The following is a 15024-nucleotide window of genomic DNA, read 5'->3' as shown; positions in this document are numbered from 1 at the left end:
TTCCCTCTATTAGCTGTGGCAACTCCTGAAAGGGTGATACATATGACACTTTAAGTAACTATACCATAACCGATTAATTTAACCCTTTTGTGATATGTGGTAGAAAAGGTTCAAAGTGCGGCAAGCTTACCTCTAACATGGCAGCATTCTGTTTTTCATAATCAAGTTTTGCAGCAGCCAATGCCTGATTGGTCTGCAAAAAGAAAATCACATTTGTTTCAGTCAAATTCTACACGTCGGCAATAAAAGATACTTTGCACACGTGAAAACTATTTTGGTGTGTTTCACGAAATAACCAATTTTACCATGGCAGGACGGTTAATGACGAACTGAGCGCGATATTTATACTTCCATCAAGGAGAAGAAGAAGGTCATAACTTGAAGTGGGAAAAGAAACATGCCATCACTAATACTACCGATAAAGTCGACATTAAACAGATATCTGATATATTTCATGGAAATCGAACAAAGAGGGAAAGCACGCCATGAAATTTGCGCGGCCTTACAACAGACTAAGATCTCAGTAAAAGACCCGCGGAAAGCCTTCGAGATCTTTGAAATACCTTTAGCATGAAATTAATGATGCCAACGATCTTGGCTACATCTTTGAAGATCTTTTTTTTAACAAAGATAAAGATAAAGATATTTCCCCCCTAGATACACTATCGAACAGACAGATAGTTGACGCTATGGAAGAAACTGTCGGCCAACAGTCGGCCTACAGTTGGTCGACTGTCGGCACATTGGCCGGCTGTTGGCCAACTGTCGGCCGACAGTCGGTGGAGGTGTGCTGTTCTTTACTGTTAACCTGAAGGTAAGCCGACTTCAGACACCAATCTAAAACTGTCTTACGTTTTAAACTTCAGAACAATATTTTCCCGTTCTTCACGAATTTTTTTTTACATTTCCTAATTACATGTTAGTAGGTTACCGCTTCCAATTTGGCCTGATTTTGAGGCGTTTTCTCTCTTTCTTGTAACTTCAGCACTTTGGCTTGATACTTCTGGTAATCCTTTAAAACGGAAAGGTTAATTTTTTGAGAGCTTACAGAAGTCAAAATAATGCATGTATAATATCATTCATGGAAAGTTCATTCTGGGCATAGTCAATGCATTGAGATGGTTATGAAACTCGACAAGTGTTTTTGTTTCACGTTTTTGTCTGTATTTTTGGCTTTGACGGTGCACAAAACACACCTTTTTTCGGGAAGACAACCAATCAAATCTTTCGATTGTGCACTGTCACAGTCAATTCAACATCGATTGCGACAACCGTTGTTCTCGCTTTTGAAGGTTCTGAGGTTTCATACCCAGTCCCTCGATTAACTATGTTCTGGGTCATGGGTATGGCCTTTTATATTTATTTCAGATGATCTTAAAATTTGCAAAAATAATTTTTCACCTGTTGACGGGTGTAGCCACTGTAGCATATCCACAAATTTTCAAAGTGCAAAAACCACACACATCGGATAAAACATTATGCAATTTAATGGCTACCAATAACAAGCACTGAACTACCAGAACCCGCAAACATACAAGTATCAAATGCTATTTGAGGCTCGGAAATACGAGCAACATTTTTGCCAAACTTGTCGTGCAACATTGATGCCGTGCACGTTGTCATAGACCACTCCCTTCCCCAACGTGTCACGCAACAAAAATTATTGTCTCAAGTTGCAAAAAACGTGCGCAAAAGTAGAATCTCGTTCAACTTTTTTTCATTTGTAGCACGTTTTACCACCTGATGATGATGATGATAATGATACCTTTATTTAAGTGTCATAAAAGGATTTTAGTACATTACAGTACTAGTTGAAATAAAGTAAAATTACCCTAATTAAGACTTAAAGAATCTAAAATTCCTAAAATTCCTAAAAAGTTAATATGTACAATTTATATCAATTTAATCATATAAAATTTTAAAACATTACATATCATATTAGGTATTGCAGAGGTGGCAAGAGGCACAGCTACTGTTGTCCAGGGCAGAGATATCTCTACAGTTTATCATTCGTTTGAAGTCTTTCAGAGATGGTGCACTTCTCTCAGAGTTGGACAACTTGGACCATAACATTAGGCTTAAGTATCTGATGGAGAACCTTCCATACTTTATAGTATTATATCTTGGGAGGATAAAATCTGAGTTTCGGACGCTATATGGCTTTAAATCATTTCTTTTGAAAATGTTTTCAAAGTAACTTGGCACCATTTGATGCTTAACCTTGTACATCAGAAATAATAATTATATCCTCCACCCTTCTTTCATTTAACGTATCTACATTAGCCCTTTTTAAAAGGTCTTTATAAGATCAGGCCATGTCCAGATAGATTACGCATATAGCCCTTTCCTGTATCCTTTCTAATTTACGTTTATCCAAGGCCCTGGCAAAATGCCAGGCAAAATTATTCATGTTAGTGAATACTTGCATCAATTACTTTTGTTGCATGGAAAGTTGAGGAAGAGAGTGGTAGGATGTGCAATATCGCTCTACAACTTGCATAGCATGAACGTTACGCGATAAGTTTGGCTAAATGTTGCTTGTGTTTCCGCATCTTTAGGTCACATGACAAAGGCAAATAATTCAATTTAACAGGAAAAATACCTTAAACCATTATTTATCCAAAATTAAGATAGTCTGAAGCATGAGTCCACGCATCATCTAGGGAGCTTTGAAAAACCAGGTCACGATATTTGTTACATTTCTGATACAATTTAGAATTTTTAAAAACCTGGAACTGACTTAACAGAAGAGTCCTCAATGGAGGAGACATACCGGTAGTTTTTGACAGCTTAACCCACTGACACCTCAAATGTCTAAGGACAAGGATTCCCCCAGTTGATGAGATAAATAGTCTGACGTTAGACAGAGTAAAATCTGTTAAGTCTCACACCCAGGAGTCAATGGGTGAACTTTTTCTTCCCAAGAGTGACATTAAAAGATTTTACAATGTCTGACGTCGGATGTTTTACTCATCAACCTAAGTGGTGAAAGGGTTGACAACTTCTTCGTCCACTCAGATACTACATGCCCTTTAATCTCAGTGTTATTAGAATGTGTACCTGCAGTGCTTGGTCTCTTCGTTTTATTGCTGCATTAACACTGGGAAACACACCACTGAACCTGCATAATTTTTAGAAACCATAAAATTTTTAGGTGTACACTGTTTCTTACAATCATAGTTTCAAGAAATTCTTTGGAGATCTACAAGGTTCAAAGTTAATTTTGAGTATGACTGTTGTGATATACAAGTCATGTAGATTACATATTACTATTTACTCTACTAAAAACAATTAAGAATTGAAAATCATCAATGTTGATGATAATGACAATGATTATTTCTCAAATTGTCTCAGCTTTAATGGTTGATGGTCAGACTCAAAACTCAAGAACATTTCTCAAGACCTTTGCAGAGGGAAGTACATTTGAAATACTGCTTTCTGGATGAGTTCTTATCTTTGCTGGAAATAAGATTGTCACAGGATACTGTTAATCGCTATTACTGTTGTTGTTGTTGTTGTCGTCGTCGTCACGATCATCATCATCGTTAAAGACCCACCTGCAGCAGACAGGCTTTTTGAACATTTGTTTTACGAGACATCTGGTTTGCCTCTTCTACTGGGCAAACCTGCCCAGAGGGAAGGAGCACGAACAGGACTCGAGGTCCTATGCGAGGTGCTCCACCCTACACTATCCACACCAGAAAGACCAGACCACAACACCGGGAACTACATGCCCTACTCTTTACGACAAGTGTGCGGGTTCTTTTACGTCCCACAGGATTATGAACATTGAAGGGTTGTGAGACGGGACCTCCGGCTTATCGTCCTTATCCGAGAAGACTAGAGAGTCTAACCGTTTGCAGATGTAATTACAAAGGCAGCACTTTCTCCTCAGTTATTTAAAGACCCTGAGTGTTGGTCCGGCCGGAGTTGAACTCACGACCTCCCGCGTGACAGCCCGTTGCTCAACCAACTGAGCCACCGGTGCGCGGTCATTTGTTTTTGGTATGGAAATTCGCATTGCTCATTGCAGCGATCTGATTGGATGAATTTCAGCTTTGGCTGGATTTTCATGTATGAAAATTGTTCCACAACATGCAAATTATGGTTGTCGGTTGATAGTGGGCCTTAAATTACAATGCATTACTTTTTCATGGGTTCTGCAACTGTCTTCTGATTCCTTATCACCTGTAAACAAAGAAAGACAAAAGACAAAAAAACAGGCAGCTGTCATTTTAGCTCCTAGCAGCCAACCATGGGCTAGCCACGCCACTACTTTATAAATCTGCCAGTACCTGTGAAATAATCATTTAATCTCTTGATGTTTTTATAATTTTTACTCAAATAGAGAGGCTTTGGAGAAACACTCACCAGTTCTTGTCTTAACTCATCCAGCCTTTCAGCACAAACTGCATATTCTTGAAGCTAGCACAAGAACCAATAATTATTGTTACTGGACATCTTATTAAGACCATCATCTTATGACAATAATAGATTTCTTTCCAGTTTAAATATTTGTTACTATTGATAACCCTGGAGTTTTTAACAGAAAAAACAAACAAAAACAAACAAGCTAGGTGTCTTTTCATTCACAGCTCATTTTTTGGTCACTGTCATGTCTAAGAACAACAGCAAAAAAGAAGGGAACTTAAAGCACAGTTTCATTTCCTGTCACCTTGGGCTCTACTCCAGACCTTGAACTCATTTTAAGAAATTTATTTATGCCTGACACTTACTGGCTTTTATCTGTCTAATGCCACATGACTTTAGTCTTCAAAGGGGGCCACTTCATGGAAGAATGGTAAGGTAAAAAGGTAAAGTCTGCTACAAGCCTAGAAGGCCCACCAGGCCGGCGCTTATCTGCGGTTTCTCTAGCATGAAGCGACTCTAGGAGTATTTCTACTCCCCCCTGGATGGGATGCTAGTCCATCGCAGGGCTCCCCCCTGCATTAAATACACCGGTACCCATTTATACACCTGGGTGGAGAGAGACACCGTGGGAGTAAAGTGTCTTGCCCAAGAACACAACAAAATATGCCCAGCCAGGACCCGAACCCGGACCACTCGATCCGGAGTCGAGCACACTGACCATGAGGCCACCGCCCCTCCCATGGAAGAATGGGTTGATCCCTCAACCCTTACAATCCGGAGTGAGACTTTTAGATTTTACTCTGACGGCAGATGATTACTCTTCAATGGGGGCCGCTTCAGAGACAAATGGATTGGGTTAATGACGACATAGTTGTTCAGTGAGAGATTAACCCATTGACTCCCAGGGGCCAGCTGTCTGGCCAGTTCAGGCTGGGTTGGGTGTCAAAAGGTTAAATAAAAATTTTATTTATCATAAAGTTACTTACTGGCTCCCTAAACAGGTCATCTTGTGAAACAGGACTTGCTGCAAGATCTTGATAAATTCTCACTTCAGCTTTTGACAATGCTTTAAAAATGGGGGAAAAAGGGAAAGGTGTCTTTAGGCATAGTTATTTTTATCTGGATTTAGTGGATGCAGAGCCATTCTGTGGAGTACAATAATAATTATTATTCCAAACTAGGTTTTACCATTAAAAGGCTGTATACCAGTATACATGTACATATTCCTCACAAGTGGAATACTTTTATTTTACTAATTTTCAGCAAAATTCATTATCGCAACCAAACCTTGAACAATTTATTGGCATGACAGCACATATCACTTTCCCAAGTATCTATATCATTTGCCAAAATTGTTATACAAGTTTGTAACCTCCAACAACTTTTAAATGAACCAGCAGAGGAATAAGCTCATCTCCACCACATCATTAAATTCCCTATGATACACGGAAAAAAACTGGTTTGAAGAGGTTTCAATTGGTGGCTATATTTATTGGATTTAAATTTAGCCAAAATTTGACAATTTCAACTGAAAATCTATAGCCATTTACATGTTTATTACAGCGGTTATCAGTCACATGCGCCCCTCAACTACATTGCTTTCATGTTCAGAAAGTAAAATTTAAGGTGTCGTCAATCAAATGTTTCCATGACAATAGCCCTGTTCTCTTGGCGGCAGTTGAATTTGTCATGGAAACATTTTACTCTCGAATATGAAAAAAATGTTAAGGGGCGCATGTGACTGATAACTGCTGTAAATTCTCACCTGATAGAGCTTCTCCATATTTTTTGGTATCTTTGTAAATCTTCTTTGTTGCTCCTTCCAGTCTGAATTAACAATAATAATTTACAAGTTAAAAATAAAGGCTAAAAGTAATGCCAAGTGCCTGGAATGTAATTCTACAGCATTAGCTCTAACATTCTTGGTGTCTACTGAAAAACTGTCCACTTTAACCCCCCCCCCCCCCCCCCCTAAGAGTGACACAAGTAAAAAATTTTCACCTGTCTTATGTTAGATGATTTTACTTGTCAATGGGAGCTGCTTCAGAGGTAGAAGGGTGAATGGTTTTGGACAATCTAATTTTCTAAAATTACATTAAATTAAATTAACTTCAACTTCATTCATTCAATTAAAGGAAAGGGAAGAATACCACAGGTTATCCCATCAAGGGTCTCGATCCACCTGCAACCGGATGTAATTGACTGAGAGTCGATTTTGATGGGGGAGGAAAACCAGAATACCCAGGGAAAAACCCTCAGAGTCAGATTGAGATTGACTAAAACTCAGCCCAAATACGACCTCGGGGCCAAAAGTTAAACTCAGGTCGCAGAGGTGGAAGGCACAGTCAACAACCACTAAGTCATCCTGACTGCCCTAATCTAAATCTTAATGACACAACAGTCACTAAACGAATGTATTGATAGGAGGACACTACACCATAAGCTGCTATACAACTCACAAAATTAACCATGTTTGCTAACATTAATGTAATGTAGAGTCATGAATACTTTGTCTAACTGTCAACAAGGCTGGAGTTAAAGGCTAACTGTGGAAGAAGCATACAATGTATTTTGCCATAGTAAAGAATCTTACTTACTGGTTGAATCTTGCCACCTCTCTCTCAAATTCCCTATCCCCCTATAAGAAACCAACAGAGTGTGCAATTTACCATCTTGAAATAACTAAATGCCAGTTTGAGGTCAGAAAAAATTCCATTCATAGATGTTGCAATTAAAATTTTTCCATGGTTAAAATTTTTTCAAATTAGTTTGTATTTTAATTTACTTACCTTTGTTTCATATTATGGTCACATTACATGTATGTCTATAAGCAAGGCTGCTGCCTAAGACAATTTTCCTGGAGCCCTTTGGGCTTCCAACATTAAAAATTAGTAGCCCGAGTCATTTTTCAAGAGCCCAGACTTAATTAATTAAAGGTGAGGATGAATCACAGTGATAAGCTAGGTGGCCATTCGGGCTACTCATTCAGAAATTTGGTTGCCCGCACTCGCAAGTAAGGCGCCCCAGGCGACCGGGTGACCATTAGGCAGCAGCCTTGATAAGCCAAAGGAAAGTAAAAAAAACACTACAATAATATTGAAAAAAAATTTTAAAACCAAGGAAAAATTTTAACTAATACAACCTTGCCACTTACAGACATGTATCAACTTTACACTTCCCTACAGACAGCTAATCATGACAAGTCTTTTTCTACTTAGTAACAAAATACAAAAAATATGGCAGCCGCAGTGTGTATAACATCAAGATTTACATTCTCATATCCTCACCCAGAGGGTGCTGTATTTTCTTCTTCTTACTCTTGATTGCCTTCCAAGACAGCTTAACATCATTTTGAAATATTGAAACAAACGTTTCAACTTTCAAACATAACAAACACTGCAGCTAAAATCCTCATACAAGACTGCGATAAATAAAAGTGATTTTAAAAAGAAAACATTTCCTTGACATGAAATTAAATGCCCACAAGCTTTGAATTCTCCTTCAGCTTGAAAAGTTGTCTTTTTACAAACAAAACTTCGGTACGGATGAGACACAAAAACTACCAATATTTGAACCAAAAATTATTACTCTTGATAATTGGTTAATTAATAATTAAAAAGGTCATTGTTTTCAGTACCAGATGTCTTATAAACCTTGTGTTTTGTCAAATCAAATTCTGCCAATCAACTTTCTTGTTACATAAAAAGTATAAAAATGCTCAAAATGCAAATGTGCAAATCAATAGTGTGAAATCATCAAGTACTTTATAATTAAAAATTATACAAAGATTGCTGCACTCCATTATCTTTGTCTACTATGAAAAACAATACGATATTTGAAATTCTGTTAAACAAAAATTGAAATACAAGAGTTGGTAACAAGTTTTTTCATGTTATAAATTATTAGTTTATAGACACAAATACTTAATCACTTAGTAACAAAGGAGTTTTCCCAAGTTGCTTTATTAAAATATATCAAAAACCTAGAGCATGGGCAGGCAAAATGAAATCTGGGAATTTTTTGTTACATCCCAATTCTATATATTATGTTAGGATAGTAGTTTACTCCATAATCAAGGCTGCTGTCTAACGGTCGCCCGGGGCGCCTTACTTGATTCATCCTCACTTTCATATAAATTTGATCCCAGCAAGAATTAATTAATTCTGGGCCCAGAAAATTTTCTTAAGCAGCAGGCTTGAAGGACATATACAAAACATGGACCCCAGTTCCATGGAGTACCCATGTGGACCAGGTCCATGGACCCCTTCATGGACTGGGTCCATGGACTACCCCTGTGGACCAGTGACCCCTCATTTTGTACAGTTACAAGCAGAAAAATCTTTAGACAAAAAGTGAAGTGATCCAAGCACTAATGTCTGGGCAGTGTGAGCAAATATTGTCTTTTACAGACACATGAAAAAATTCAGGTGCCTCCAACAGGATTCGAACCCATGACTGCTGCGATTCCCGTGCAATGCTCTACCATGCCAACTGAGCTATGAGGCCACTCAGTTGGGAGCAGGTCATGTTTTGCATACGTCCTCCTCTTGGGGCCTTTGCATGCGTTGTTGGCATGGCCTGTCTTATGTCATGCTGGTAAGGATTCAGCCCAGTGGTTGGCTCAGTCGGTTGAGCATCCAATTGCCATGCTGGAGGTTGCGGGATCAAAACCCCGGCCGGTGTCCTAGCGAATTTAGAGCCCTTTAGATTTGGAACCAACGCTTCTTGAACCGTGTGTGTTCTTTAACATCCCATGCAAGTGACGTGAAACAGGGTCTACAGTTTATTGTACTTATCGCAGACTAGTGCATGACTTAATTAAGCTTCCATGAGAAAGGAGTTAAACTTCCCATCTACTTTACAAAATGCAGCCATGAATGCTTTAACCGACCTTTACTGATCTGGTCTTTTTCGCAAAGATTTATGCTTTATGGTATTGGTCAGTTTCCCCAATCCAAGCTCTAACTCTGCCTCAATGAACAGTTCAATAAGCTGTAATGGGGGGCCCAAATCCGCGAACGGGGGACATAGTTCCCAGTGTAGTGGGCTCTTACTCATTCTGTTCTGGGGTCACCTGTGTAAACTACTTGTTATTAAGATCACTGTAAACTGCACAGCTGCTACTTGCACCAGAAAAAAAAGCAGTCCGGCAATGTCCCCCACAAAGTGTTGTTCATTGACCCTGAAAAGCCCCCAGGGAAGTGGCCGTTGTAGGCCTATTTAGGCCTAAAACGATATTTAATCTGAAATCCAACCTTTTGTTGGTTAGTATTCAATGTATGGTGGGGTCATACATGGTGTTTTGGTGCTTTGTTTCGCCGTTTCGCTTTTTTTTGTTATGCCCCGTCCAGCCTTGCATAATGTTATTGTAGCTGGCCATGATTGACGACCAAAACATGAGCAAATTAAATGTGCTGAACTCTTAAACTTCTGTACACCAAACGTGTACTTGTAAGGGGAGATATTAATCAAATTTACAGAGTAGATTTGCCAGGTGGGTGGAGGGGTGAGGGAAAACCTCTCCTTGGGTGACACCTATTTTCACACATTTTCAAACTGTGCCTTTCTAGATATTATTTTATAGATAGTGACACAAGTTCCAGAATAAGGGTGCCTATATGTAGAGATCCAGAGCTCTCCATATGAAAAATATGTTTAACCTAAGTCAAGAGCTGACAACGATCTTGTGATTAATGCAATTAACTCTAAGAGCATTTTGCCTTGACTGAGTTGACATACGAGTGTGCAAGATGAAACTGTGTTTCTAAAGGACTCCCAGGGAAGTCCTTGTTCCCTTTCAAAAATTTGCCTGCATTCTCAAGTTTTTTGTTCCCTTATTCCCTAAGTTCAAATCAGGCATGTTCCCTTGTTCCCCAAAACCCCTGGGAGATCCTCATTTCTTTTGCAACAAACTCAGCTAGGAAAGACGTACCGGTAATACTATCTTCAAAAGAGGATGAACATAAACAGTGAGTCAACATGTCAAGAAAAAGCAAGGAAAAGCCAACTTCCTTTTTCTTGAATAAATGATCCTAAGCAATATGGTGAGGAAATGAAATAAAAGTTGAAGTAGGCAGCTGATGCATCTATCACAGATTTTCAAACTTTTCTTAAAAAATATAAGTGAGTACTATATGCTTGGCATGCATTGATTTGATAGTCACCACTGAAAAGTGGGCTTTACATGCTTCACCTAGTGGAAATTGTACTTCTCACAAACTGGATGCCATTTGTCTCCCACACAAGAATGCAAGAAAAAGAAAAATGGTCTTCCTGGTTCATGTAGTGGAAATTGTACATTCTCTACTTTCTCAGAGTCCCTGATGAATCGAACACATCAGACTAGGGTGTTGAAAAGTTGGGTCTTTAAATACGGGATACAGGATATTTAGGTAAAAAATTGATGTTGTACTCACCGTCTGCTTCGTCGATTGTTTTGCTTTTTTGAATGGATTCCTGTTTAGATTTGAAGTCAAATTACAAATGCTTCAGCAACTTCAACAGCGCTATCCGCTAATTGAAAACTATCTAAGAACATGCAGGTTTCTCTGTAAAAAAAAATATTTTAAAAAACTGGCCATAATTTGTAGGTACTGTACGTAAAAAATCCCAGGACACCATGCAAGAAAAACGGCCATTTGCGCACAAAACTAATTCGGCTGCGACACCTGCACAGTATTTTTTTATCTGAACATACACACGATATACTGCTTACCAACTCATATTCCTTTCGATGTTGAATGAATCGTGACCATTCGTGTGTCTCCGTAAATTTACCGAACTCTTCGAAGTCTCGCACCATCGTCTTCAATCCAAATAAGGTAATTTTCGGTTGGTGGCCAAATTACGCATCGAGGACCCTGCCACATGGGATCTACTAGGTGTCGGTTGCGTCCATGTTGACGAAGAAATGAAGGTTGATCGTGCTTCACGTGGGGGAAAAAAAGGCTCACTTTGTGGTCGGGAAGACATAGTGGTAACTGTACCCAATCAAGAGAGTGCTGAGTCTCGCCTGAAACCTCCAGTGGTATCAAGTCATCCACGAAAGATCATATTGAACCAAAATAAAACAGGTATCTGGAAGGTGTTTACTACTTCGCTGCGGTTCGGTTTGCAAGTAACAGTTTTCACATTGCTCATAAATTACCTCAAGCGTATACTGAGTGACTTTTAAACGTATTTTTCTTTAACCCTAGAATTTAAAGAGCTGAATAAGGTAACGGTCAAGTCGCTGGATGAAATAAAACGTGAAAAAGAACAGCGCCAAAAACAGTCAACAGCAACATCTCCGTCGACTCAAGCTAATGCTGCAACTACAATTAAGATTCCAAATGGCGGCAGCTCAGTTATGGGTAAAGCAGTTTGTTAGTTTAAACACGATAATACTTTGCGCAAAGCGTTCTTATGTTCTTATTCATATTTTGTGCCACCTTTTGCTTGAAATTTGCTCTGCTGGGTTCTGACAAGCTTGAATTATAATTTCATCTGGGGTTTTGAAGATTTGTCGTTTATCAATTCGCTTTGACCTGTAGCTTTCTCCATTCGCAGTTTTCTTTTTGTAAGGACTAAGGTCGTGATATAATTCTCGTTTGGATCGAAACGAATGCCTTTCATCAAAGTATAATTTCAACAGACACATGCCACAAATTATAAGCTATGTAGCGGGGAAAATGTGTTTTGCACTAGACTGACTAGTGATCAGCATTGGGTACATTCCCAACTGTGCATCCTCTAGTGAGCATTCACTATTTGAAAGAGGGGGGTGGGCCAGAGAAATTCAGGGGAAGGTCATTATTTTTTTCCCAACCAAAAAGGGCAGATCAACATCGCGGGGTGGGGGGGGGGGGGGGGGTCACTTTATTTCTCACATTCTACAGGTTGATTTGAAAGAGTGATCTCTGAAGTCATGACATTATAGTGCTACGGTACTGCCTGGAAGTATTGACCCCTTTTCCACGTTACTGCCGCGTTACCTCCTGGAGACTTTCCCTCAGTAGTTGCGCAGCAGGACACTTTTTTTGTTGGGGTAAAAATACAGTCAGGCTCCAAAGTTGCCACAAGAAAGCGTACAGTGCCGCCTGGAAGTATTGACCCCTTTACTGCGTCATTGCCGCGTCACCCTGTCGCGACTTTCCCTCGGTATTCCTGTGGTAGGCCGAGGTGGTTCTGCCGAGGGAAATGTGCGGCTAGGCTCCAAAGCAGTTTTATTGATTATATGTCTTGGTATTTTTTTGCAAGGTCATACCAGTAGACCCATGACAAGAAGTGGGCCAGATGTTGTTCGCACTTCAGCTGTTACAACACATGCGGAGGCAACATCCTCTGCACGTGTATGCAGTGTAAAAGCCATTTTGCCACTTAAAGAGTTAAGAGTGCCCATCAAACCACTGCCCAACACCAATTACAAGTTCTTGAAGGCCAAATCACAGCCACTTGCATCACCTTCTAGGTATGTTTGTGTTTCTTGATTAAATGAAAAAGAAATTAAGGAACTTTCTTTTTTTCTTAAAAACAGCAAGTTAAGTACTTAAGCAATGAATTGGACACCTGACAGTTTATAGTTTGACTGTTTGTAACTTGTGCTGTAAACTGAATGTCAAGAGGAACATAACTGTATTCTCCATTGGCCCTTATAAGTGGACTAAACTACATTCTGATTTTTGAGGGAGGAAAACTGGATATCCATTAATTAAGGAACCTTTGTGGCAATGTTGAGAACCAAACAAACTCAGCCCACTGGTGGCAACCACCACCAGTCCACAGTGGTGGGGGGGGGGGGGGGAGGGGAAAGAAGTTTCACATTAATTGTCAATTAAGCCCCCTCTGATAAAAAGGGGTTCTCAGTAGAAGCTGGCAACTGGCGGAAATCTGCCAGTTTCTGAGCATGAAGGTAGCTGCCTGTTTAGGCTATAACTTTCGAGCCCTGAAAAGAGTTGCAAGTTACACGCTTCAAGATTGCGTGCTTCTGGTCTCTCGTAATGATTCTCTGCACTTTAAAGGTTTCAAAGTATAATATTAGGAGATGTGTTTATACTCATATGTACTTTCTCGGGAGTGAAAACGAAACGCTTTCATGGCAATGTGAACTCCAGCTGTTTTTTTTAATACTGATGTGCTAAGGTGGTACACCAACATGGTGGCTCCATTCAAATTCTACAAAGTTGCGTGAAATGCTTCAACAAATAACTCCGAAATTATGTACTGCACAGACCTGAAAATTGGATAGGTAGTTTATGAATGTGCCTCCTGCAACATTAGCTTTTTTCATGAAACGGTTTTGAATTTATTTTTTCTTGCATGACAGTGAAAATAATCTGAACCCAACGACGAAATTGGGTTGGAACCCTTTAAATGCCTCTGGTGTTTTGACTTGGTTAGTTAAGTTATGGTCAAAGATCACACCAGGATACAGGTTGTTGACCATTTACAAGCAGAAACCGGTTGGTACTAGGTTTGTTCAGATGGAAAGCAAAAACTCCCGAATGGGAAATTTAGTTGGCATCGGCGTGTACCATTTACAAAATCCGTTCAAGGTTACAGAGAGAGTCTGGAGGGAGGCAAAATCATGGGGGTATGCAAATGGTAAAGACGTTTTCAGTTTGGAAATTCCGTTTGAGAATTTCTGACTACCTTTCAAGAAATCCTGTTTTCTCCGGAAATTTTCCGTTTGGGAAGACCAAAATAGGCTTACCATTTACATTCCAACTGAAACAGCTAAACAACCACAGTTGTTGTCACTATTGACCTGTTTTTGCTTTGCAGTTCATGTGAACCACCTGAAGTGTCCATGGATCTGGACAGCCAGTTGCCAGAACAAGACTTTGATTATGTCGATGAGGACGAGGAAGGAAGTGATGAATCCGAAGATCTCGATGAGGATTACTTGCTACGTGATGATGAAGAGGAACGAAGGTTCTCCAGTCACCAAGACACGAATGGGGGATTTAACTTCGATAGATTGTCTGGCTTTACTGATACTACATCTACACTTAGTGACGAAGGAGATGATAAACTGTCCATTCATCCTGATGATTCACTGTTTGATGATGAAGATGAACCACCAGGAAGCGATGAAAGGCAGGTTTCAAGGTCAGTGCACAGATTAACGTATCCACCCAGAAAGTGCCCCCAGTTGGCAAGTAAAATTGTCTGGCAGTCTTTAAGTCTCACTCAGGTGGGGAAGGGTTAAAAATATGTGACCTTTCATGCGAAAACATACACTAACGGTTTTGTATTAAATGGGTAAAAATCAACAAGTAGTTAACAGATTTTCTAACACCTTCAATGCCTTTCTCAACACTTCCAACGGGTGCACAAAAAATCCTAATGGTTGCAATTTTTTCCCAATGGTTTGTGAAGATCCTAGTTCACCAAATCAACTTGTCTGTTTTAACAAAGTGATGATTTTGACTTTCAGCAACATTATTACATTACGTTTGATGGTTCCCTTTTTATTAAGGTTAACCCACCATCGACTATATGTGGGTGTTTCTTAGTAAAATGCACACAGAACATTGGTCAGAGTTTATAGTTGATAGAAAAAATTGGTGTTGTATCATGATTCTATCAATAACTTTTTATTACAGTACAGCCCAAAAATAATGCACGCGCAAGAACTTCTTTTTGCGTCCGCAAGCCGGCAACTTCTTGCAG

The 15024-nt window shown here is 39.5% G+C and overlaps 2 protein-coding genes across 4 annotated transcripts in view; one reads left to right on the top strand and one right to left on the bottom strand.

Annotated features, from left to right (window-relative positions):
• LOC138006373 (bridging integrator 3-like) overlaps positions 1-11185 on the bottom strand; it is a 14103-nt gene extending 2918 nt beyond the window's left edge. Inside the window, exons 1-11 of one of the 2 annotated variants that reach the window (XM_068852654.1) lie at positions 11087-11185; positions 10788-10827; positions 6969-7009; positions 6137-6198; positions 5358-5437; positions 4372-4425; positions 4148-4188; positions 3061-3121; positions 932-1012; positions 131-193; positions 1-25 (exon numbers count right to left, since the gene is read on the bottom strand). The exon at positions 1-25 is cut by the window's left edge and continues 47 nt beyond it. In XM_068852654.1, coding sequence (XP_068708755.1) covers positions 1-25; positions 131-193; positions 932-1012; positions 3061-3121; positions 4148-4188; positions 4372-4425; positions 5358-5437; positions 6137-6198; positions 6969-7009; positions 10788-10827; positions 11087-11094 — 556 coding nt within the window. In that variant the 5' untranslated portion in view covers positions 11095-11185. Of the gene's footprint in view, positions 26-130; positions 194-931; positions 1013-3060; positions 3122-4147; positions 4189-4371; positions 4426-5357; positions 5438-6136; positions 6199-6968; positions 7010-7658; positions 7964-10787; positions 10828-11086 lie in introns of those variants that run through there. The other variant, XM_068852653.1, reaches the window with a different exon arrangement.
• A 49-nt stretch (positions 11186-11234) lies between these two features.
• Positions 11235-15024, top strand: part of LOC138006370 (uncharacterized) — a 38151-nt gene continuing 34361 nt past the window's right edge. For both annotated transcript variants that reach the window (XM_068852648.1, XM_068852649.1), the window contains exons 1-4: positions 11235-11444; positions 11568-11723; positions 12610-12820; positions 14134-14460. In XM_068852648.1, coding sequence (XP_068708749.1) covers positions 11282-11444; positions 11568-11723; positions 12610-12820; positions 14134-14460 — 857 coding nt within the window. In that variant the 5' untranslated portion in view covers positions 11235-11281. The remainder of the gene's footprint in view (positions 11445-11567; positions 11724-12609; positions 12821-14133; positions 14461-15024) is intronic.

This window comes from Montipora foliosa, chromosome 6 (genome assembly GCF_036669935.1).
Source record: "Montipora foliosa isolate CH-2021 chromosome 6, ASM3666993v2, whole genome shotgun sequence".
Taxonomy (NCBI): domain Eukaryota; kingdom Metazoa; phylum Cnidaria; class Anthozoa; order Scleractinia; family Acroporidae; genus Montipora; species Montipora foliosa.
The sequence above is the reverse complement of the archived record's forward strand: the minus strand, read 5'-3'. Positions and strand labels throughout refer to the sequence as shown.